This window comes from Rana temporaria, chromosome 3 (genome assembly GCF_905171775.1).
Source record: "Rana temporaria chromosome 3, aRanTem1.1, whole genome shotgun sequence".
Taxonomy (NCBI): Eukaryota; Metazoa; Chordata; class Amphibia; order Anura; family Ranidae; genus Rana; species Rana temporaria.
Genome location: NC_053491.1, coordinates 106,096,136 through 106,121,271, shown reverse-complemented (window position 1 = coordinate 106,121,271; position 25,136 = coordinate 106,096,136). Strand labels below are relative to the sequence as shown.

General features: G+C 44.5%; 1 protein-coding gene across 4 annotated transcripts in view; it reads left to right on the top strand.

Annotated features, from left to right (window-relative positions):
• Positions 1-204: 204 nt before the first annotated feature.
• IMPDH1 (inosine monophosphate dehydrogenase 1) overlaps positions 205-25,136 on the top strand; it is a 63,135-nt gene continuing 38,203 nt past the window's right edge. The window contains exons 1-2 of one of the 4 annotated variants that reach the window (XM_040343203.1): positions 205-397; positions 5,360-5,458. In XM_040343203.1, coding sequence (XP_040199137.1) covers positions 5,361-5,458 — 98 coding nt within the window. In that variant the 5' untranslated portion in view covers positions 205-397; position 5,360. Of the gene's footprint in view, positions 398-5,359; positions 5,459-15,475; positions 15,598-25,136 lie in introns of those variants that run through there. The other 3 variants (XM_040343206.1, XM_040343204.1, XM_040343205.1) reach the window with 3 other exon arrangements.

The following is a 25,136-nucleotide window of genomic DNA, read 5'->3' as shown; positions in this document are numbered from 1 at the left end:
TACCAGCTGTTTGCTTCCGCTTCCCACGTGGCCTTCCCCCTGCCTTTACAATGCGCCTGCGCGGCAGTTCTGGTCCCGTTTAGAAGGCGGGGCGCTCCGCGTGTCACTCGTGATTGGACAGACGCAGAGCTCGTCGTGTGTTTACCAGAGCCCCGGGACCTGAGGCAGAGCGGCGCATCTTTAGCCTGGCCAGGAGGGGCGGTGACTAAAGCGGGGCGGAGTTATCATCCCCGGCTCCTCCCCCTGAGTGACGGCCTATGTTAGTGCACCGTCTGGGGTGTCGGGCCATTATTGCGGGGAACGCGGTTGATCGGTCGGAGGTGGTGCAGAGAGCCCGCTGTGGATCGGAGGAGGGAGTGATTGCAGCGCGGAGATAACACAGAGGATCCATCGCAGTGTATGTCGGGGTGATTGTGCTGTGTGTGGAGGGGGGGCAGGCCGGGAGCCCGGATGGAGGACATGTATGATGTGTGTATGGGGGGGATCACATGGCGGACAGTCCTCACAGCTGTGTGCGGAGAGAACAAAGGAGCCGGCTGGTGTCTGAATGATGCTGATCATAGCATGGCTGTCCGATCATTGCCTCCCCCTCCACCATTCATTGATCGCATCCCAACCGGGGCCACCAATCGGCTTCTAGCGTTCATTTTCTAAGCTTAATGGACCATGCAGATGGTGGAAGCTGATTGGTTGTCGTGCACAGCTGCCGCCAGATTCTGTCTGATAACGTCAGTCTCTATTTCCACAGGCACTTCAAAATGTTATCTCTTTTTATGTCTGTGTATAGAGGACAAATCTCACCATACACGGTGCAATCTGATTGTACATCTTCCATTGTCTGTCCTGGTTAGATACATCAGATTGTATTGACCCCTTTCACACGGCCAATCGGGTCCATCTGTCAGTTTTTCAGGCAGACCTGATCGGACACTACAGTCTTCTCTATGGTGTGGCAGATGTCGTGGTCACATGTGATTGTCAGAAAATAAATGTCAACAAGACGCATGTCATACGCAGTGGCTGCCACATGTGCGAACACATGTCACGCACGCGTCTGCCAACATCCGCCGCATGTGGTACCCACTGCGTGTGACACATGTCTGCTGACATTCGCCGCATGGCACATGTGGCGGATGTCAGCGGTCGCTTGTCACATGTGGCGGATGTCAGCGGTCGCTTGTCACATGTGGCGGATGTCAGCGGTCGCTTGTCACATGTGGCGGATGTCAGCGGTCGCTTGTCACATGTGGCGGATGTCAGCGGTCCCTTGTCACATGTGGCGGATGTCAGCGGTCACATGTGGCGGATGTCAGCGGTCACATGTGGCGGATGTCAGCGGTCCCTTGTCACATGTGGCGGATGTCAGCGGTCACATGTGGCGGATGTCAGCGGTCGCTTGTCACATGTGGCGGATGTCAGCGGTCCCTTGTCACATGTGGCGGATGTCAGCGGTCACATGTGGGGGATGTCAGCGGTCCCTTGTCACATGTGGCGGATGTCAGCGGTCACATGTGGCGGATGTCAGCGGTCACATGTGGCGGATGTCAGCGGTCACATGTGGCGGATGTCAGCGGTCACATGTGGCGGATGTCAGCGGCCACATGTGGCGGATGTCAGCGGTCCCTTGTCACATGTGGCGGATGTCAGCGGACTCGTGTCACATGCGGGTGATGTCAGTGCACACGTGGTGGACGTCATCCGCCACATGTGGTACCCACTTCGTGTGACACGTGTCTGCTAACATTCTGCAGATGTTGGCGGGCACGTGTCGCATGCTGCAGATGTCAGCGGACATGTGTGGCGGATGTCGGCACACATGTCTCATGCTGCGGATGCCGGCGGACACGTGTGGCGGATTTTGGCACACGTGTCACATGCTGCGGATGGCGGCACCATGTCACATGCTGTGGATGTCGGCGGGCGCGTCTCATGCTGTGGATGGCGGCAGGCACCTGTGCCATCTGATCCTGTTGCCAAAAACAGACAGATGGAGAATCTGTTTCCCATTCGTTGATCGGATGGAAATGGGCAGATGGGCCTTTTTCATCTAATTGCCCCATAGAGGAGAACAGGACTTTGTCTGTCCTTTCTGCACTGTGGCACGGACAAGGACCTGCCAGCCACCCCTCTAGCGTGGATCTATGGGATCCTGCTTCACGCAGGCGCCCGTGTGAAAGGGGCCTAAGGGCTCGTTCACACCAGTACATTGTAAAACGCAGTATGTGGCTTTTGAAAATGCACATCGTGTTTTTAGGGCCTCGTTCACACCAGATTGCCCTGCATCCAAACTCGCTGGGTGTGCATTCTCTAAGTGTAGTGCGTTTGCCCGCCCTGGTTCACGTGATACCATGTGATCTGGTTGCATAAAATGACTTCACACGCTACTTTTTGGTGCGATTTCAAATTAATCGCCTGGAAATCGCATCGGACAGGAACATCAGATTTTGTGTCCTTCCACTTAGAACCGGTGCTTATAGTGCTTGTGTTAGTTTAGCGCAAACCAATAATGCGTTTTCATCCCTGGTCACTTGGGAGAGAAAAAATGACACATGGCTCACAAAATATTCTTAAACTTCCATTGACTAACATGGAAGATGCGTTTTTTTTAGTGCGCTTTTCCAAACGGGTCACTAAAGATGCACACAGATGTGAACTGTTAAACCAGCTATAGATGGATCAAAATGTTGCCAGTTTAGCAGGGGCCGACTGAATTTCAATCTATCTATGGGCAGGCTGGTTGTACAGGCTCATCACTTGATTGGTGTCTACAATCACCTGGGTTTTTTTTTCACTTTCTTATTGCTGCTGGCTATAGCCAACAACACTGAGCATTGTATTCTGACAGCAGGGAAGTCTGCCCCCTGTAGGAATACAGTATCCTCACAGGAGGGATTCCCCCATTCATATTGAGAGAATTACATTTTCCTTTGCCCTGGTTCACACTGGTGCCATCTGACATGTCAAATCTACAGCAATGGCACCGTCCCAATCGCTGCAACGCCGCATCTGTCTGCTTTCTTATGTTTTGGAACAGAATTAATTTACTCTTCAACAATAAACTGATGTCATCACTGCACAGTTTTCTTTGGCTGTACATATCCAGAGACTGGTGAGGTGATAAGTGGGATCTCCAGGCAGTAAAATTGTATTTTATTGTAGGGATGTTCAGTCTTCACTGCTGTCTCTGTAATGAAATGGTGAAATTGGCAGCGACTGCAGCATATGGTCCCTGTAGGCTGATTAAATGAAATGTCATTGTGTTCTGTTAAGGTGAGCTGGGAGTGATGTGACTGTCGCCACCTCCTGCTTCTAGTGCTCATCAGTTAAAGGGTTGTAAAGGTTTGTTTTTTATTTTTTAAATGGGTTCCTTTAAGCTAGTGCATTGTTGGTTCACTTACATTTTCCTTCGCTTTCCCTTCTAAATGTTTTTTTTTTCTTTGTCTGAATTTCTCACTTCCTGTTTCTCCTCAGTAAGCTTGCCCCCATCATCCGAGCCGTTCTGGCTGGGGGTTAGTCAGCCAGAACAACTTACTGAGAAGGAACAGGAAGTGAGAAATTAAGACAAAGGAAACAAAGGGGGGGCAAAAAACATTTAGAAGGGAAAAGTAAGTGAACCAACAATGCACTAGCTTAAAGGAACCTATTAAAGAAATAAAAAACAAACCTTTACAACCCCGTGCGCTCTCACTGGAGCACGCGCTCTGACTGGCACTCGCGCTCTGACTGACGCACGCACACGTGCTCTGACTGACGCGCGCGCACATGGGCACACGCTCTGACTGACGCACACACGGGCTCACGCTTTGACTGACGCGCACACACACGGGCTCACGCTTTGACTGACGCGCACACACACACACACGGGCTCACGCTTTGACTGACGCGCACACACACGGGCTCACACTTTGACGCACACACACACGTTTTTTTTTTCCTCTATGATTGGCCAAAGTCACCTGTCCTGGAGGCAAATTTAAGTTGCGCTGTGATGTTTATCTGCATATATAAAGAAACCAAAGAATAAATACTTTTATACTTTAACAGGTTGCTGACTGCTCCACCGTCAAATGATGGCGGGGCAGCTCTCGTTCTGGGACGCCATCCTATGACCGCGTCCCAGAACGGCCAATCTCACGCTCCCACTGCATGTTGCTAGGACATGGCAGGACCCGATCTCTGTAAAGAGCTGTGTCTGCGGCTCTTTAACCATGTGATCGGCTGTGTCCAATCACAGCTGGTCACATGTAAACACTGAGAAGCCACTAATCGGCTTTCCTCACACTGAGAGTGTGTGGCGAGGAGAGCCGATGAGCAGCATCTCGTCACAAGGGGGATATTTTAGGAATGTAATCGGGGCACTGATCATCGGTGCCCTGATTACAGTAAGGCAATTTAGTGTTGGAAAATCAGTCACCACCAGTGGCAGTGCCACTTCATCAATGCCCACCAGTTTAGCCTATCGGTGCCGCCTCATCAGCGTACATCAGTGAAGGTGAAAAATTACTCGGTTGCAAAATGTACTGACAAAAAAAAAACTAAGTAAAACATTTTTCAATTTTTGGTCCTTTTTTTGTTTGTTTTTTTTTTGTTTGTTTTTTTATATATATAAAAAAAAAACAGTAATTAAATACCACCGAAAGAAAGCTCTATTTGTGTGAAGAAAATTATTAAAAAAATAGTTTGGGTACAATGTAGCATGACCGTGGAATTGTCATTCAAAGTGTGACAGTGCTGAAAAATGGCCTGGGCAGGAGGTAAGTGCCTGGTAGGCAAGTGATCACTCACTGGGCTGCCTGCTTGTGGATTGGAGGACCAGAGGAAATAAAGTAGAGTAGTGGTGGGCAGTGCCCAGCCCCCTTGCTGTCATGTGTTGGGGTGATGTTGGTTATGTTGCATTATTTGGTAGACGTCATTAGAAATAACATGGCTGGTAAACTGTGGGTCAGTTCAGTGCAGGGTACAGGTTCCAGCTCTGCCACATAACCTACAAGTGCAAGCAGTGGACTTTCTCTTACTGACTGTGCTGCTGGGGAGAAGTTGTTGTTGGCGCATCGTGTTGGATTATTTCGGATTACAGAACGGTGGCACTCTGATTAAGATGCTGAAGAAGCTGAGTGGTGTTTAAATCCTGTTGCCTTCCAGATGTTTTGGATCAAAGTGTACATAATCTGGTTTCATGTTACTGCAAATAGCGACACAACGATGGCTTATCATTTACAAGGTTCCCTGAGCTCCTGCTTTTATTTTGGTTAACCTGTTTGATAGTCCTGTGTTTTTTTTTTTTTTTGTTTTTTTTAATTCTTAGTATTATCTCTAAAAACACAGATTATTTAAAATGTTTTTCTTTTTTCCCTAACAGTATGGCAGACTACCTAATTAGTGGAGGCACTGGATACGTTCCAGAAGATGGACTCACTGCACAACAGCTTTTCGTAAACTCCGATGGCCTCACTTACAAGTAAGGGATACCAGTTATACTGTGTTTTGTGCACGATTCTGGCAAAAATGAGAATGAAATTTTATTTATTTTTTTGCTTAGAATAAAGATCAGGATTCTCTCTCGATTCTGGTGGTGTAACATCTTTCACATTCTACAAAAAAAATGGGCTAACTTTTCTGTTTTTAGTTTTTTTTAATGTATTCATTAAAGTCTGTGGGGGTTATTTAAGTTTTTTTTTTTTTTTTAAATTAAAAAAAATGTTTATTTTTTTACTTGTGTTTGAAAAAACGCTGTGCAAATACAGTGTGACATAAAATATTGCAACAACCGTCATTTTATTCTCTAGAGTCTGCTAATATAAATAAATAAATAAATATATATAATAATGTTTGGGTGTTCCAAGTAATTTTTGAGCAAAAAAATACAGATTTTTTAACTAAGCGTTTAAACAAGTGTCCGAAAAAGGTTGGTTAAACTTCATTCATTTACAGACCAAAGATCATTCCTTTGATCTAAAACGGTGGTCTCCAAACTGTTGCCCGAGGACCGGATGTGGCCCTTTACCTGCCTTTATCCGGCCCTTGGAGCACTATCCCTCTCAATGATACGAGACCCTCTTCTGCCATCTAACTCTGACAATGGAGCACCATTTCTCCCACTGACACCACTAATGGGGCACTATTCCTCCCCCTAATATCAGATGTTTACTCCCACTGATGCCAGGAAAATGTTCACTCCTGCTGGCCAAAGTCCGGCCCTCCAAGAGTCTGAAGGACAATAAACCGGCCCTTTGTTTAGAATGTTTGAAGACCCCTGATCTAAAAGAACCAAGTGTTGCAATGTTCTCCTTTTTATGTTCGTCTAAGCGAAGTTGTGAGAAGCTTGGCAGGCTTTATTTAGACAGCTGTGAGCAGAGAACTCTGCATAGAATTGCTTTTGTTAAGATCGCAAGGGGAAATAATTGCAAACTGATGCTTTAAAGTGGAGTTCCACCCAAAAATGAAACTTCCATTGATCGGACTCCTTCCTCCGGTGTCACATTTGGCACCTTTTAGGGGGGAGCAGATACCCGTCTGATCCAGGTATTTGCTTCCACTTCCATGCATAGATCGCCGCAGGCTTCGTGGTGATCTACGCCATGTCCGCCGGCGGATGACAAGTCCCTCTCTGCTCCCCAAAGGCACTGTCTCCTTTGGGGAGATCTGATGAAAACGGACAGCATGTCCGTTTTCATCAGATCTCATCCAATCGGCCATGGACGGATGGGAACGTATTGCCCATCCGTCGGATTTTGGTGGTTCGGGTCGGATGTCAGCAGACATGTCTCCGCTGACATCCGGCCGCTCAAGGACTACATGGAGCGGCCGTTCAGGTCCGCCGTCAAAACTGATCGTGTGAAAGGGGCCTTAAACCTAAGTACACCTTTTTGTAAATAAATAGCAAAAATAAATACACATAATTTTGCAGGTAATAAAAAGTGTGTTGGGGTGTTTATTTCCGCTGTAGCCTGGGAAGCAATGCACCCACGAGGGGTGTGTGGACAAGTATACAAAATTCAGGTGTGACGTGACAAATGTCTACTATTTTAGGAAAGCAATTCAAATGGCCGACAAGCCAAAAACTAGTTGCCATCATTCTAACTGGGTGAGGATGAGCTGTGAATAAATTTAGACTATTTTGAATAGGCCAGTACACTAAAGCAAAGGTTTTTAGAAAAGGTTTATTGTAGGGAGGATTTGGGTGGAAAAACAGGATGATTATTTTTTTTTTTTCCACTCTCCTCTAATTTCAGGTTAAAAAAAAAATATCGTAAAACGTATAGGATAATCACTAGGTTGGTTAGTGTATGTGTGTGTATATGTATGTATGTGTGTGTGTGTATATATATATATATATATATATATATATATATATATATATATATATATATATATATATATATATATATATATATATATATAAAAAAAAATTTTTTTAAACTGTAAAAAAAAGGCAAGGACGATCCTGTAAGTGTGTACATGCACACAGAAATTTCTGTGACTGTGCAGTTGAATTCAATATGGGGCCATGCATGCGCAATATGATAGTAGCATTGGATGGAGTTTAATTTGTGCTTCTCAAAGGCTGACAGAAAAATGGCAGTAAAATAATGTATTTGCGTTTTCAGTGGCCAAACTGTACTGCATACTCTGAGCTGCTTACACGCTCCAACTCCTGTTTGATACCAGTCCACACACATGGCCATGTAGCCGGCAGCCTTTAAAACTGCTGATGGATTGAGCACTGAGTGTTGGTAACATTTTGGGCAGTAGGTACCCAAGGACGAATGTCTGGAACTCAGACTTGCTTGCGTTTTTATGCATTGTCTCTGGTGCATTGTGGCCTAAACTTTGTAACAACTGGGTGCACTGTCCAGCGGCCACAGATTTCAGGCTCCTATAGGTTTAATGTCCCTTTTCAGACGGAGTGGATCCGCCTGCTCAGCTGAACAGCAAGATGACAAGGCTATGCAGAGTGGACATGGACACGGCTCCCTCTCCTCTGTGGGGCGGTCCGATAGAAATAGACGGTTTCCATCTGATTGTCGTCTGATCTGCCAGATGGATGGTGAATGTTTCCCCATCAGTCGGTTTTTGATCGGGTATCAGCAGACGCGTGTACAAAAAAGAATTGCACTAGTAGCACACAAAGTGCCATGCATAAATTCTAAATGGCAAAATACATTGAACATACAGAAAAATTAAACGATGTGTGCAAAGAAAGGTTCTTGTGATAGAAAATGTCCTATATGGGGTACATATAGAAGAGGAGAAAATAATGAATAAATAAAAAATTAACCACCAAATAATTGTGCAGAACTTTGAGTAACGGTGAGCAGGGATGCTTACCAGACGGTGTGGACCACCTATTGCTAGGATGGCCAAACATGCAGGGTATAATGCAGGAAATACTGTGTGGGGCCAAACCCTCTATAGAAACCGCCCAGTTTATTGAAAAAAGAAAAGCCAAAGGGCTACTTACAAAGTTTAACATTTCAATCTAGCATAGGTTTAGTTTAGCCGGCAAACTCTCAGATGCAAACACCCACACTCTCACATGTCCTCTGCCCCATAGAGATCAGTGGGTGGTCTGCCTAAAAAACCGACAGGCGAACCCTCTTTGTCCGCTGGTGTAAAAGGGGCCTAAAGGAAGCCAACAGCCGTGTCAAGATCGCATACCTTCTGCCCACCCAGACTGCCAGATCCTCTTTCACAGGTGCTAAACTGTGTGTGTGTGTGGCCTAACAGAGTATGGGGGGCATCCCACATGCCCACCCTTCTCTACTTTATTCTCCCTATTCTTCTCTGCCCCCTCACCAGACTGTCACCATCCCCAAGTGTTCGTTTTTGGTATCCAGTACGTTCAAGAGATTATTCTGTTTTTTTGTGTGGTGTATGTGGGGTTTTTCTTTGTTTCCTCCCAGTATAACTTACTACTGGAGTATGATCCAACACCTTTTGTATATCTTCATTGCCCTTCCACTTGGTCTTGGTGGCGCCTGTATGTGACTCCTCCATACCTGTAGTGGGAACTGATTTGCCTTTTGCCTGTTCTGTTATGCCGCGTACACACGATCGGATTTTCCGTCGGAAAAACCTTGGATGTTTTTTCAGATGGAATTTCGCTCACGCTTGGTTTGCATACACACTGTCGCACAAGTTCTATGAACTTTCGTCCGTCAAGAACGCGGTGACGTACAACACTACAAAGAGCCGAGAAAATGAAGTTCAATGCTTCCGAGCATGCGTAAAATTGTTTTTGCCATGCGTCGGAATTTTGCGAGTAGGAATTGCTACAGACGATCGGATTTTCCGATTGGAATTTTTTCCATTTGAGAACCAAAAGTTGGAGGAAATACCGACAGCAAAAGTCCGATGGAGCATACACACGGCCGGAATTTCCTTTCAAAAGCTCACATCGGACTTTTGCTGTCGGAATTTCCGATCGCGTGTACAGAGCATTAGGGTTTCTAAACCGATACACTCATGAGGAACAACCTTACCTGTAGTGTCTACTTGCTAGTCCATTCTGTAGGCACCGATGAAGCAGCTTCTCTGGCTGTGGGTTATCTGTTGTGTTATTGAAGCTGTCGGATTCTACATGCAGGGTAGGAGCGGTGTCCTTTTGGCAGCAAGGGCACCCTTATCTGTAATGGGTACAGTGTATAATCAAGGAACCAGGAGGGCCTTAACAAAGTGTGCTTTCTACAGATTGTGGGGTCTGAACATCTGGTAAATGATACTTATAACCAGGTGGTGGATGTTGCAATGTGATGGCTTTAAGAATATACTTCTGCCAATGCTTCTCGCTTTAACAAAAGATTATATTGTTGCATCTTTGGAACAACAGAATCTTTCACTTTAGAAGTTCTACATTGTTTTGAATATTTTTTTTTTTTTTTGCAGGGACTGTAAATTGTCCTTTTTTTAATATGTTGGCAGTCACATATATAAATTGTATCAACCGTGAAATGTTACTTTGGTTAAATTACAGAACAAACCTTTAAAGCTCTTGCATACAAGCTGCCTGAGCCAGTTTAGCGCAATACCCGGTGTATTGCCTATTGCAATAACATGAATGGATGTGTGCTGCTGTACTCATGTGTATGGCGCATGAGCATTTGCAAAAAAAGTGTTCTATGAATGTACAACATTCCTTGTTATGGCAATAGGCATGCCAGGTCCACTTTATGGACTATTAGACCTCAAATCTCTCCCTGCCCTGAGAAATCTTCATTGATTCTGGTTTCTTACATCACAGAACTGCATTTTGCAGATTTGCACTACAGTCCATTTAGCATGGTTTCCTATGGAGCACATTCTGCACTGCAAATCTGCAAAAAGCACTAAAACGGCATAGGTGTAAATCCAGCCTAATGGCTCGCTGTCTAGCCGCTCTGGCCACTTTTCCACATGAAAGCCTATCTTCTGCGGACAATTTTGATCCTGGGATGATGCCTGCAGGTATATCCTGATATAACCACTTCACCTTGAGGAAATACGGGTATGTCGTCGGGTTGAAGTGGTTAAAGTACTTGTGAAGGTGTGTGGGATGTTTTTACATTAAAATAAAAAGTTGTACCTGCACTGTGCAATGGTTTTGCAGACAGCAGTGCCTTACTTCCTCATCTGTAGTCCTCTATTGGCACTCTCCACTTCTTCTGTGTACCCCTTCAAGCTGGCATGCATCTGGGTGCACTCCTAAGCCAGGCTGTGTGCCTCTATAGCCACATGACTCTGCCACTTAAAACTGCTTTGCTTTAGAATCACTGCTTCTTAGAGTAGTATAAACCAGTCTGGCTTAGTGGTTAGCACTTTGGCCTTGCAGCACTGGGGTCTTTGGTTAAAATCTTGGCCAAGGCACTTTCTACATTAAGTTTGCATGTTCTTCCTGTACTTCTTTATGTTCATCCCAGACATGCTTGTAAGATGCTTGGCTCCTGTGTAAATTCTGTATTTGAATGTATTCACATGAGGGGAAAAAAACTCATAGTTCCCGGCATCTACACAAGTGATGTGAATGTAGGGATCTCCCCCGTTGCACTATTGTTCTCTGATAATAGGGACTCCATACTCTTTTAAACTTTCATTCTGCAAAGCAAGATTTTTTTATTTTTTTCTCCTGGCTTAGTTGTGGCATTTAGTCGGTGTTGATCTCCCATGTGCTGATACAGCAGAAAGAACATACAGTACAAATATTTCATTTTTAGCGTGTTGCAGAATATGTTTACTGAGAACGGTCTAAGTGCATATTGCATATGGCTATTTTCAAGGTATGTTTACTTTACCCTACATACCAGCCGCATCCCCTGTGGCGAGCCTCGGCATTTAAATGTTTTTCTGCTTTGCATATTAGCACAGCTTTGTTTAAGTCTACATTCACATTGGAGTGTTGTGTATTCAATAAAGGCAAGTTTTTTTTTTTTTTTTTTTATCAGCACAAGTTTTAACTTTTCAGGTGCTCCCATTAGTCTATGGGACCCAAATCTGACTGCAGAGAAGCCCGGTATTTAAGTGGCAGGCGTCTGATGGGTGCCTAAGCATTACTTGGCTTTGAGCTTCAAAACTCTTGTGTGAATGGGGGGGGCCAAGGAAATATTTTGTTTTGTACATCTTTCCCGCCTTTTTTTTTGAGAGGGAGAGATCCCCCCTCAAACTGAACTGAAACAATGTATATGTGTAAACTGTGAGGGTAAATCTTCCAATGAGGGCGCATATTCTATTAAAACTGTCTGAGGGGAATTCCCTTTTTTAGTTTTGTAGTTTTTTGCCTTGCATCTCGTTGCAGCTCTAAAACAAGAAGTTAAATTAATCTCCCCAACAGGAAACCAACATTTTAATCTCGGTTCACCATGCTTCGACATGGGCTCCGGCTTGTGAGACCCCCAAGTCGCATGACATATCAAATTCAATCTTTCTCTGAGAGCTGCCCTAACTGATACTGCACAAGTCGCTCCGACTTTAGAAAAGGTTCCTGCACTACTTTGGTCTGACTTGGGTGTCATTTCAGCCCTTGTACAGGCTTCTAATTGGCATCCAAGTCAGAAGGATGTCGCAACAACTTTGCCGTCGCAGCAGTGTGAACCGAGCCACATTCACACGGACATTTGTATCTGATGGCAGCTTAACACCTGTAATTTTCACTTGAAAAAGTTGAAATCTTTTTGTAAATGAGTTTAGCTGTGTCCTCAGGTGTTTTTTTTTTTTTGTTTTTTCCTCCTCAATATCCCATTCTTAGTATGTTATACTCCTGGCACAGCCTTTTTCTGCTTTGTTGGTGCCCTATTTGCCGGCGTATAAGGCGACTGGGCGTATAAGACAACCCCCTATTTTTCAAGTGAAAACATAGCTTTTTGGGCTTTTTGGGCTATACTCACCGTATAAGACTACCCCCTTCCAAGACCACACCATTAAAAAAAAAAAAAAAAAACATGGATTCCACCACATATTCACCACCAATCTTGGATGCATGGGCATACTTTACATCTGCCACAATAATTGCTATTCCTACAGGTGTTAGTCACCTGTGCCACCATTGCAGCCTCTGCTCACCTGTGCCACCATTCATCAAGAGGAAGCGAAAAGCTGCGGGATTACAGAGCGGATAGTCGGCTGTTACAGAAGAGTTTATCCCTGACATGCAGACTGCGGGCGTCCATTGTTCAAAAGCCACGCCTCCTCATCCTGTTCCGTGATGGGCGGAATACGGTTTCCCAGCAGAGCCTGTGTTCAGTGTTCCGCCTATCACAGACATCCTCGGCCGGGGACGAGAGGATGTCCGTGATAGGCGGAACACTGAACACAGGCTCTGCTGGGAACCTGAGTATTCTGCCCATCACGGAACAGGATGAGGAGGAGGCGCAGCTTTTGAACAATAGATGCCCGCAGTCTGACTGCATACAGAGTCTAATACCAGCGTATAAGACGACCCCCGATTTTTGGTGGATATTTTTAAGCATTAAAGGTCGTCTTATACGGTAGTTTTCTGAACCAGGAAGTAGAGCTGTGTAATCGAAATGGGGTGCAGGTGCTTATGAATGTCTGCTTGATAGGAGATAATTGAGGGATGGTTCATATGCATGACACTATTTTTTACAAACTGCATGGTACTGTGGTACCATGCGACTTGGTGCCTGCAAAACGCACTGCTTTGCAATCTGCAGTTGGGATACCGTTGCCAGTTAATTGGCACACGCATTGGAAGGGTAGTCCAAAGCGTGTGAACTGGCCCTGAGGCAGAGACGGCGACAAATGAAGCAAAGATGGGTACATTCCTAACAATTTAGCAACTAACTTGTGGATATTTTGTCCTGATGTATAAAGAAATCGGACCCTATCCCAATACATTATTTTTTTTTTTTTTTTTTACCTTACCAGAATGTCAGTGTCCTCATTTGACAGCTTACTAACTATTGTTAGACTGCATTTGCAAAAAATGAATACCAACACGAAGATGTATGAGAAGGAATGCCAGCATTCCGGGAAGAAAAGGGAAGTGTAATTTTCTGCTGCTGAACGCAATGTGCTTTTACCTGCAGATAGTCGACCCATGACACAGCACTTTTCTTATCCTAAATGCAACTAAACAATGCTAATTGTTCCCCAGGTCTGGTTGTGTTCATGGTGTCAAAACTCTAGTAAATATCATACCCTCGGACGGTCAACCACGTCCTGCTTTCTGCAAACTCTCTTGCAGATGTGGCAATTTAAAGTCTTTATTAAAAAAAAAAATTAAAAAAAAAATGATGCTTATGGGTAAGATGCAATATATAATATTTTTGTTTTTAAGTTTCTGCTTTATCCAAAAATATAAAAAAAATGCTTTTTCATGCACTTTGATTTGCAAGAGAGCCCCCCCCCCCCCCCCCCCCCCGCACACTAGATAAAAATAAACAAATCTACACTCATCCCTCAATACCAACATATGCCAGAGGGCTTTTTGTTTTAAGCTTCTAGGATGCTGGTAACCACCTGGAAAGCGGCTTTTAATTGATCAGCTTATAATAAGACCTTTTGTGGTTTGTTGCAGCAGAGAAAATCTTACTGCTCATCAGGAGTTGAATCCTAAAGTGTGTGTGTGTGTGTACATTTATTTTTTATGTGTCCTATTGGGGATGCTTTATCTTCTCTTCCTGTCACTTCATAGCTAAAACAGGAAGCGAGAGTAAATCGCCCGAAGGATGAGTCCCTTGCCGCATCATCACAACACAGGATAGTGCAACGTTTCGGTGTCACATAGGACCCCTTTGTCAGGCATGCAAAGAACCTTGTCCCCATATTGATGGGGGCAAGTGCCTCTTTTTCCTCAACCCTGGCCCGGTGGTTGTGGGGGTTACACTGTTTTTTGTTAAAATATATATATATATATATATATATATATATATATATATATATATATATATATATATATATATATATATATATATATATATATATATATATATATATATATATATATATATATAATTATTTATTTTTTACATTCAGCTGTCCGCAGGAAATGCCACTGATCACAGCCAATTCTAGTCTTTCCAAAAATTAGAAATTTGTTAGAAGCTGATGTAAAAACGTATCTGTTTTTTCATCTAGTTTCCTAACCCAAAAAAAAGTGAACAGATGAAGAAAACTGAATGCCTGTGTAAAAGGGGCCTAAATGCAATAAAAAAGATTGAAGCTGACACTGCGTATTGCTCTATGTACCATCCCCTGGACTTAACGACCAGTAGTTTTGTTAGTAAGTCTACCTTGCTGGATACAGATTGGTTGGGTAAGTGCTTGATAGTTGGTGTATGTAAAGGCGATTGTACAATCAGATTGTACTGTCCAGCTTCAGACTATAGTCTTGCTGTATGTAGCCGTGCAAGCAAATGCAATTGTTAATGTAAAAATATCTTTTAGTACTAAAGTGAAGCTCTTAGTAGATCTAGGAGACTACTTGATTACATTTGCAGTGTGCCAATCATATTGCTGCTCAATATTGTGCTTATCATAATAAAGCAGCCATTGAGCTTCATTCAGATAAATGCCAAGCATGAGATGTCATCAGTCTGTCAGACATTGAAAACCTAGCCAGAAGCTTGTACATGCTCCAGGATTTATTGCCTTTCTCAGCATCTTCTCACCTTCTCCTATGAAATCATCTCCTCGCTGGACAAACCAGAAAGATCATCTGCTGCTTCTCCTTCCATTGTATATAGGGACAGCTGCAGCTTTGTGCTGCCAGTGCTCTGCCACTCTGTGTATAACACAAACCTCCAAAGTATCCTCCCTCCACCCCTTCTTCGTCTTTTTTTTTCCAATTTTTTGCGTTCTGATCATTTTGCATCTTCATTTTAGTAACGGTTGTAGATTTCCCATAAATGTGGCTTTTTTAATTTCTAGAGATGTGTAATTTAGTGGGTAAGAGCTTGTATATGGCAGCATGTTTAGTCTTGAATTTACAGGTCAAAGAGGAAAAAAAAAAATATCTGACAGTGACCCTTCTTGCATATTCCAGATCAGAATAAATAAATATAAATCTGTCTCGATTTGCCTGCATTTAAAGCCAATAATGGAGCAGGAGGATAGAGCCAGCAATGAGCTTGCATCACCACCTTTGTTACTAAAGAACCCAGAATGGCAAGTGATTTCTTCTTTTCTGTTCTTACTGTCATGTGTTTGCCCCTATAGAACACAGGTGTGTTATCTGCAATTAAAAAAAACATAATCCCTTTTTATTTCTGAACTGTGTATATATGACCTCATTAAGAAGTCTGTGTGAGTATGTCACAATAACATGGTTGAATGGGGTACATGGGTTTAGGGTAGGCACTGAGACCAGAGTGTGCCCTCCGTTCTTCTGAGCTCCCTCTCGTTGCTGCAACAATCACAGCGGCAGAGAAGTAGCTGGGCGGGTGGAGCCTGGTGGGTATTGTTACACCAGTCCCCCATCAGGTCTGATTTACTTGATGGACTCCATATTTCTTTTACAAGGAACAAACTAATAATAATAATATTGTTATTTTATATAATAATAAAGGGATATGCTTTTCTTGCGCTAAAGGTGCCACTAATGATTGACAAATTCATATTGACTTAAATTTATGATATTCATAAATAAGGCAAATATAATTTTTTTTTGTTTTTGTAAACCCTTGCGATCTTCCTCTCTGCCCGTTGTCTCGGCTCTTGATTGGATAGATTTAAAGCAGCGCAGCCATTGGCTCCCGCTGCTGACAATCAAACCCAATGACGCAGGGGACGGGGACAGAGTCCCGCTTTCCGTATGAATATACGCAGAGGCAGGACTCGAAAAAGTGCCAGCGGCGCTTCTCCCAACGTGGACACTTGTTGCGGGGAGTAGCTACGTTTACAAACCCTAATTTCCGGCCAAAATTTCCATTCAGTGCACCTTTTAGTTTTCACATAAAATGATGCAAGTAAACATGAAGTGTTTTGGTGTTTCAAGGAAGCTAATATTTCTATCAGGCTAGGTCTTGGCCAGTGTAACCCGCCACTCCATGTTCTTTAAAGTAGTTGTAAACCCCATTCATGAAATTTTGGCCTAAGCGGATATATCAGTGGCATTTTATCTCTCATCAAAGCTCTAAGTGCCGTGTCTTTCTGCTGCTTTGTTATTGGCAGAGTCAATTCTGACAAGCTTGACAACACACGAGATAACAGCAGCTGAATTTTTGTGTCCGGGAGGGAGCTTGGAGGTGGATTAGCAGAGAGCTTGTCTATTCGCAGTACAGCTCTGCTTGTTCCTTACTCTGCCTATGTGGAGGGGCAAGCCTTTCTGGGCTTACACTGTCAGTGTAAGCCCAGGCTCTAGGCTCATTGCTGGAAAGTAAGAAAGATTTATAACACAATCTGCACTTTTTAAAGAACGTAGAAATTTGAAAGTCAGCAGAGATAAAAGTAAAACCTTTTATAGGGAGATTTGTTTAATCTCTGTGTATCTTCCAAGGCTATTCACTTCACTGGGTATAGGAGAGGGTTTACATCCATTTTAATTTGGTGACCATGTCTGTAGAGAACATCAGAAGCTAATGAGGATAATGCTTCAGTTTGCTGCAGATCAATTGAATCAGTTTGAGTAGGGAAAGGGTTGGACTTTGAAAGAAAATACAAATTGGTTGCAGTTGGCCTTAAATGGTAATTTTGCTGATGGAATTGCTGTAAACTAACAGAGGGCTCCTTGTGTTGAATATAATCGCTGCATCGCGATTCAGATGTTCACGATGCTGCTTCGAATCGATCTGACGTCGGTCACTCCATGTGGTGCTCTGCACTTCCATGAGAGAAGCCAAGGCAATTATTATTCACTGAATCGGAAAGTCCTCTTATGAACTGACAGCCAGTACAGTGCAGGGGGAGGAGCTTGAGGAGACCGACATCAGTAGAGGCATCGGAAGGAGAAAACGCACAAGGAAGGAGGGGGGAATCGACTGACACTGAGAGCTGGTTAGTGCCAGTGTCACTGATCCCATCCTTCCACTACCATCATCCCTCTGCTCCTGATCCCACCCAGTCCAGTCCATTGGGGCCGCATATGTGCGTACTGTCGGCGTTTAAGGAAGCATACCTGTAGGGTTTGTTCCCTTTCAGTTTTACATTCCAGTCAAACAAGTCAACCGAGGATACAATTTGCTATAGGCATTGACACTCTCCTTTACTCACCTGGAGGGGACAAATATGTCAGATTGCTGTTTGTGGGCTTCAGCTCTGCTTTTAACACTTTCTCCAAATAAATTTGTTTCTAGGCTTGGTCCACCATCTTCAATTGGATTTTTATTAGGTCAGAAGTAGTCAAAATGAGCAGTGTTCCTCCGTCTTGTTTTTAAGTACGTGTACTCCACAGGGATGTGTCATGACTCTTTACGTCTAGAGGAAAGGAGATTTCACCTCCAAATACGGAAGGGTTTTTTCACAGTAAGAGCTGTGAAAATGTGGAACAGACTCCCTCCAGAGGTGGTTCTGGCCAGATCAGTAGATTGCTTTAAGAAAGGCCTGGATTCTTTCCTAAATGTACAGAATATAACTGAGTACTAAGATTTGTAGGTAAAGTTGATCCAGGGTAAATCCGATTGCCTCTCGGGGGATCAGGAAGGAATTTTTTCCCCTGCTGTAGCAAATTGGATCATGCTCTGCTGGGGTTTTTTGCCTTCCTCTGGATCAACTGTGGGTATGGAGTTGGGTGTATAAGATTTTACTGTGTTTTTTTTTTTTTTTTTTGTGGTTGAACTGGATGGACTTGTGTCTTTTTTCAACCTGACTAACTATGTAACTATGACATTTGCAGATAACACTACTATTGTAGGTAAGATCACAATAGAGGCTCTATATGGGGCAGAAGGAATTTGTAGCAAATGTGAGTACTGCTGGGTACACACGGGCCAAAAACTGTATGTTTGGCAGGAATTGGCCAACTTCTGACCCGTGTGTACAGCATTTGAACAGCGCTGGCAGCCATTGGCTGATTGGTGTGTTCTGGTGGTAGGGCGCTCCACCTGTCAGAACACAATAGCACAGCATGAGGAGATCATTGTACTAATATTGCTTGCGTTTTCAGTACAGCGATCTCCTGGTTGTTATAGTGTGTACCAGACTTGAAACTAAAGCTGGTCATAAATGTTAGAATCTTGACTGGTTCAGCTGGGACCGGCCGAGATTTGAACCAGGCTGAATGTACCCAAGTAGATTGATATCCCTCTGGAAGAACACAATAGCTCAGCAGGAGAGATTCCCTCATCAACACTGAGGCTCGGTTCACACCGTCTCACAGCAGGGGTCCGGTGCATACTGGTTCGCCGTTTCAGGTCTGATTTCAGCCCGAATTTTGGGCCAAAAAAAGCATGTTTTTCCTGCACACCGCAGCGGACCCACTGCGGAGATATGTGAACCGGCTCCGTAGAGAGCCAGTCACATAATCCTACTATGCAAATTGGATGCGGAGAAATGCGCGTTCAATTCGCATAGGTGTGAACCAAGCCTAACTGTTGAGAGAATGGAGTGTTTTTCTTTTGAGGTGGGGGGAATGGCTCCATCTGTAACCGGCTTAAGGGGATGATCATAAAATTTGGAAGGACAAGGGTTGGGGAGGGGGGTATATTCCAGTGGGTATCGATTGAGAGCTGCTCAAGATGGTGAGTAGTTTTTTAAAAGTTTTTGGGTACGAGAATTGGGATACACTTCTTTGTCTGCACTAGGCTGAATTTTGATTTAAAGGGGTTGTACATTTTTTTTTTTTTTTTGACAAACATGTTATACCTTACTCCACTGTGCAGCTCGTTTTTGCACAGAGTGACCCCGATCCATGTCTTCTGGGGTGCCTTGGCAGCTGTCTCTGTTCCCCCCACGCAAGAACTCCACGCAGTCATGCGAGCTCCCTCGGGCTCGCTCCCGTGATACAGCGAGCATAGCTGTTAACTGTATCACTCAGCCCCGCGGCATCTGCGACAGAGCACAAACTTTTTATAGGTATCCGATTGCTGGGAAATGAGGACATGGGAGAGTAGCGATGCCTTTATGGGGTACTGAGCATTTTTAAAGGATGTCGGACATTCAAATTTCAAGTATTTTAAGATTCCAGTGTGTGAAGCATGATATGGGGTGTTGGAGCTTGTAAAAATGGTGGTTGAGTTTTTTTTTTTTTTTTTTTTAAGCGGTCAGTAATTACCATATATACTTGAGTATAAGCCGACCCGAATATAAGCCGAGGCACCTAATCTTACCACAAAGTGGGAAAATGTATTGACTCGAGTATAAGCCTAGGGTGCCCATGCCTCGCTGTGCCCATGCCTCGACTGACGTTTAACATGGGAGTCTATGGAAGGGGAGCCTGGATTTGAAAAGTCGGTGCTCCCTGGCCGTAGGTCCCCGGCCAATAAACTTTGCACACTTGTAGAGGAAGAGTGGGGCTACATGTGTCAACTATATGTGGGCTGGTACCGGGTCCCCAAAGTCCGGGCGATCAGGTGCAAAAAGGTGACTTGAGTATAAGCCAACGGCGGTATTTTCAGCACTAAAAAAGTGCTGAAAAAATCGGCTTATACTCAAGTATATACGATATGTGGTTAGTAGTAATAAATAAAAATTGTAATTTTATGAGCTGAAGTTATTTAATGTTAAATTGGTATGAGAAGGAAAGGGAACAAGTAAGCATCAAAAGGCAAATGGCAAACAAATAAATCAAAGTCATCTGTTGGTAAGGTAGCATTCTGTTTAAAAAAAAAAAAAAAAAAAGTCTATTCTCCTATTATTCATATGCAAAATATGTCCATCTGGTGTCACCGATGCTTTGAAGTAGCAGGGCGGAGGATGGATTAAAGTAAATGGCATTTAGTATTCAATTGGTAAAATCGCTGCCTCCCTTTTATGTATAATCTTATGCCGCGTACACACGGTCACTTTTCGGCTTGTAAAAAACAACGTATGTAATTTAAAACGATTGTGTGTGGGCTTTACAGCATTTTTCGGGTTCTAAAAAACGACAAAAAAAAAATTGGACATGCTCTATTTTTTCACAACGTTCTAAACAATGTCGTTTTTCGGGTTGTAAAAAATGATCGTGTGTGTGGGCTTTAACCACTAGCCGACCGCGCACCGTCATTATACGGCGGCAGGTCGGCTCTTCTGGGCGAGAGCCCGTAGCTATGCGGCGGCTCTTTGAGCCGCCACTAGGGGGCGCGTGCCCCCGACTCCCGTGCCCGGCGGGCGCGATCGCCGCCGGGCACACGCGATCGCTCGTTACAGAGCGGGGAACGGGAGGTGTGTGTGTGTGTGTGTGTAAACACACAGCTCCCGGTCCTGTCAGCGGGGGAAATGCTGATTTTCTGTTCATACAATGTATGAACAGAGGATCAGTGTTTCCCCTTGTGAGGCCACCCCCCCCCCCCCCCTAAGAACACACCCAGGCATACTTAACCCCTTCCCCGCCCCCTAGTGTTAACCCCTTCACTGCCAGTGGCATTTTTATAGTAATCCAATGCATTTTTATAGCACGGATCGCTATAAAAATGCCAATGGTCCCAAAAATGTGTCAAAAGTGTCCGAAGTGTCCGCCATAATGTCACAGTACCGAAAAAAAATCGCTGATCGCCGCCATTACTAGTAAAAAAAATATATTAATAAAAATACCCCCTATTTTGTAAACGCTATAACTTTTGCGCAAACCAATCAATAAACGCTTATTGCGATTTTTTTTTTTTTTACGAAAAATATGTAGACGAATAAGTATCGGCCTAAACTGAGGAAAAAAAAGTTTTTTTATATATTTTTGGGGGATATTTATTACAGCAAAAAGTAAAAAATATTCATTTTTTTTTTAAATTGTCGCTCTATTTTTGTTTATAGCGCAAAAAATAAAAACCGCAGAGGTGATCAAATACCACCAAAAGAAAGCTCTATTTGTGTGAAAAAAAGGACGCCAATTTTGTTTGGGAACCACGTCGCACGACCGCGCAATTGTCAGTTAAAGCGGCGCAGTCCCGAATCGCAAAAAGTCCTCTGGTCTTTGGGCAGCAATATGGTCCGGGGGTTAAGTAGTTAACGACGTGAAAAATCCACGCATGCTCAGAAGCAAGTTATGAGACGAGCGCGCTCGTTCTGGTAAAACTAGCGTTCGTAATGGAGTAAGCACATTCATCGCGCTGTAACAGACAGAAAAGCGTGAGTCGTCTTTTACTGCGTACGTGTTGTACGTCACCGCGCTTTGCTAGAGCATTTTTATTTTATTTTTTTTAACGATCATATGTGGGCAGCGTTGTTTTAATGATGAAGTTGGGAAAAAACGTGTTTTTTTTTTTTTTTTTTTTTTTTTTTCTCTAGAGGCTGAAAAACTTTTTTGTTTTTTACAAGCCGAAAAATGATCGTGTGTACGCAGCATTAGACATGAAACTTTATGTACCATATTTATCGGGGGTATTGCGCGCTCCAGCGTATAGTGCGCACCCCTAATGTAGACCCGAAATCCTGTGTAAAAAAAAAAAAAAAAAAAAAAATAACATTTTACTACTTGGGCCCGTACACACGACCAAACATGTATGCTGAAACTGGTCCGCGGACCAGTTTCAGCATACATGTTTGGTCGTGTGTAGGCACGAGCGGGCCGAATTCCAGCAAACATTTGTCCGCCGGGCCTTTTCCCAGCGGGCAAATATTCGTGGACGTGTTTTAAAACCGTCCGCTGGAATCCTGCCCGCTCGGACATGTACGGTCGTCAGTACAGACCTACCGTACATGTCCATGCGCCCGCCGTCCCTCGCATGCGTCGAATGACTTTGACGCATGCGTGGAAGCCTTTAAATGGCAGGCCCGCCCACGTCTCTGCGTTATCGCCGCGGCGACGACGCGGACACGCCCCGCGTATTGTTTACGCGCGGACTTCTGTACGATGGTGTGTACAACCATCGTACAGAAGCCCTCTGGCAGGCATGTACGGTGAAAACGGTCCGACGGACCGCTTTCATCGTACATGTTTGGTCGTGAGTACCCGGCCTTACAGTTTGGTGTCTTGCCTGGCGGCCTCGTCCGGTCCGGCGTCCGTTTGCGGCCTCGGTGTCCTCCCGGCTTTTCCCGTGTTTTCTCTGTGTTGAATCCCCGCTCAGTTTGAACGCCTCTGCCGATGTATACCGAGTTCAGTACACTCGGGTATATTCGGCCACGCTCGGCTTCTCACGCATAAACGTCACAGAGCGTGACTACGAGTAAAGCTGAGCCTGGCCGAGTGTACTGCGCTCGGTATATGTCGGCTCAGGCATTCAAACTGAGCGCGGGTATCGGCGTATATGGCGCACCCACGATTTCCCCCCTTATTTTAAAGGGGAAAAAAGTGCGCGGTATACGCCGATTTAAATACGGAAAATCCAAAAATTGGCTTTTCTTATTTGTTCCCGCATCCAATTCACAATCATGTGAACCCAGCCTCAGGTGAAGAACTGCTTTTAAGTAGAGTGAAATTGGGGCTTTAGATTGCCACTTCAGTTCGTTTTCTAAAAATGCAGAAATCTAGTGTACTAATATACTGTAGATGGGCTCTTGAAATAATTGCTGAAAATGGCTTTTGTAAAATGACGATCTCTATGCACATGAAATATTAGACGCAATTGCTGTATCAAATGATTAAATACCTAATCCCTTGAGCCTGCGCTTCTGAAGCCCCCACTCACATCTGTTCTCCACATATAAAGGGGCACAGCAGATTTTCCTGCCCAGGGAGATTGTGAGGAAATCCTCAATACCAGTTACTTTCAATATGCGTCTTGTAACAAGCAGAATCTAAACCCCAGTTGCAAAATGTTGTCACAGTGGTCAAGGGGGGTTGCCATTCATAGCTTGTCACGATTGCCAGGGGAACATTTTTTTTGAAGCAAATGATAAAACTTTTGAGGTTATTGTGCAGGAAGGCCCACTATAACTTCTGTAAGGACCCGGCTGGTTGCATTACTGCAGATGTGGAATTCACGTTTGAGCATAACATCATAGTGTTAGATCGATGAACTAGCTACTGCACTAGATCTTGGTTTGGTGTGTGTGTGTGTGTGTGTGTGTGTGTGTGTGTGTGTGTGCGCAGTGCCCTGCTCATTTGTCCCTGAGCATTTAGGGTCCAAAACGCCAGTACCAATCAGCTGGACAAACTTTGACCGGCTGCTGGTAGCAGGGCTAGACACTGAACCTGTACCTCCTGGGTGCACCAATTTGCTGGGATTGAAGGCACAGGGGCTAGACACTCTAGTGTGTAAAGGGTCTCCTACTTCAGATATCTACAAGCAAGCATGGCCCATCCAAACACTTGTCAGGGCATTTGATATAAATGGACCCCATGTGTTGGTCAACCCATATCAGGACAGGAATGTTGTTAGGAGCAGTACGCGCCAGGGCTTTGTACTTGTGTGCCCTATTCTTTTTCAGCACAACTTGCCTACATAAACACAAGTCAAAACAGCCACTTGAAGCTTCCTTTTTATAATGAAAGTTCTACAAAGTTTTAAAGTATTGCAGCACATTTTAAGACTCAACACTGCATGCAAGTTTACATGTGCTTAATGCCGCATACTGCGGTGTAAAGAAAATCCTTTAGCGTAGACCTATATATATACCCTTTTTTTTATGATATAAATTCTTTATTTAAGAAGAGCGAGCATGCGGATATACAGAAAACCACCATAATACAGGTCGAAGAAACATTGAGCATCCTCCTAGTACACTCAAGAGTACAAACGTCGCTTTAGATCAGGGGTCCTCAAACTGCGGCCCGCGGAGGACTTTTAACCGGCCCACCCTGACAAGCAACGCCGGTTACATGGCAGGTTGTAACACAGCGATCCGGCTGTGTCACGGAGATCACAGTGTTAACAGTTCTGGCGCGCTATGATAAATGTCCCGCCCTCCTCCTCCTAGACTAGCTCGTGTGATAGAGCCAGTGTTCTGTCTATCACACAAGCTGGTCTAAGAGGAGGAGGGCGGGACATTTATCATAGCGCGCCAGAACCATTACCTACACTGTGAGCTTCGTGACACAGCGGGACCGTGACAGCAGTTTGGCACAGTAAGGAGTAAGGCTGTGAGGTGGGGGGGGGTTGCGATGGTGAGGGGGGGCTGATGATGATGGGGGGGGGGGGGGCTTGCAATGAGGGGCTGATGTAATGTTGAAGGTGGGGCTTGCAATGAGGGTCTTTCAATGGTGATGGGGATGATGATTGGGGGGCTTGCAATGATCTTGATCAGATTGCAATTAATGATTGTGAGGGGGGGGGCTTGCAATGATGATGGCGAGGGGGGGTTGCAATGAGATGATGGTGAGGTGGGGGGGGCTTGCAATGATCATGATCGGTTTGCAATTAATGATTGTGAGGGGGGGGCTTGCAATGAGGGGCTTATAATGATGAAGGGGGAGGGTTGCAATAATCGTGAGGGGCTTGCAATGGTGAGGGGGGCTTGCAATGTTGGTGAGGGTGGGCTTGCAATGATGGTCTGAAATGACGGTGAGGTGAACCGGCCCAGTGTTTTATGCCGGGGGGGGGATGCGGCTTTTCGCGGGCAGTATATCGAGGCAATGGCTGGTGTTAGTGCTTCAATTATCCCGGCACCATGATTGATATGGTGTCAGGATGATACTTGGTGCTATGACATAAAATGGAGGCCTGCAGAAATAATTGTCTTTCAGCTGTTGATGG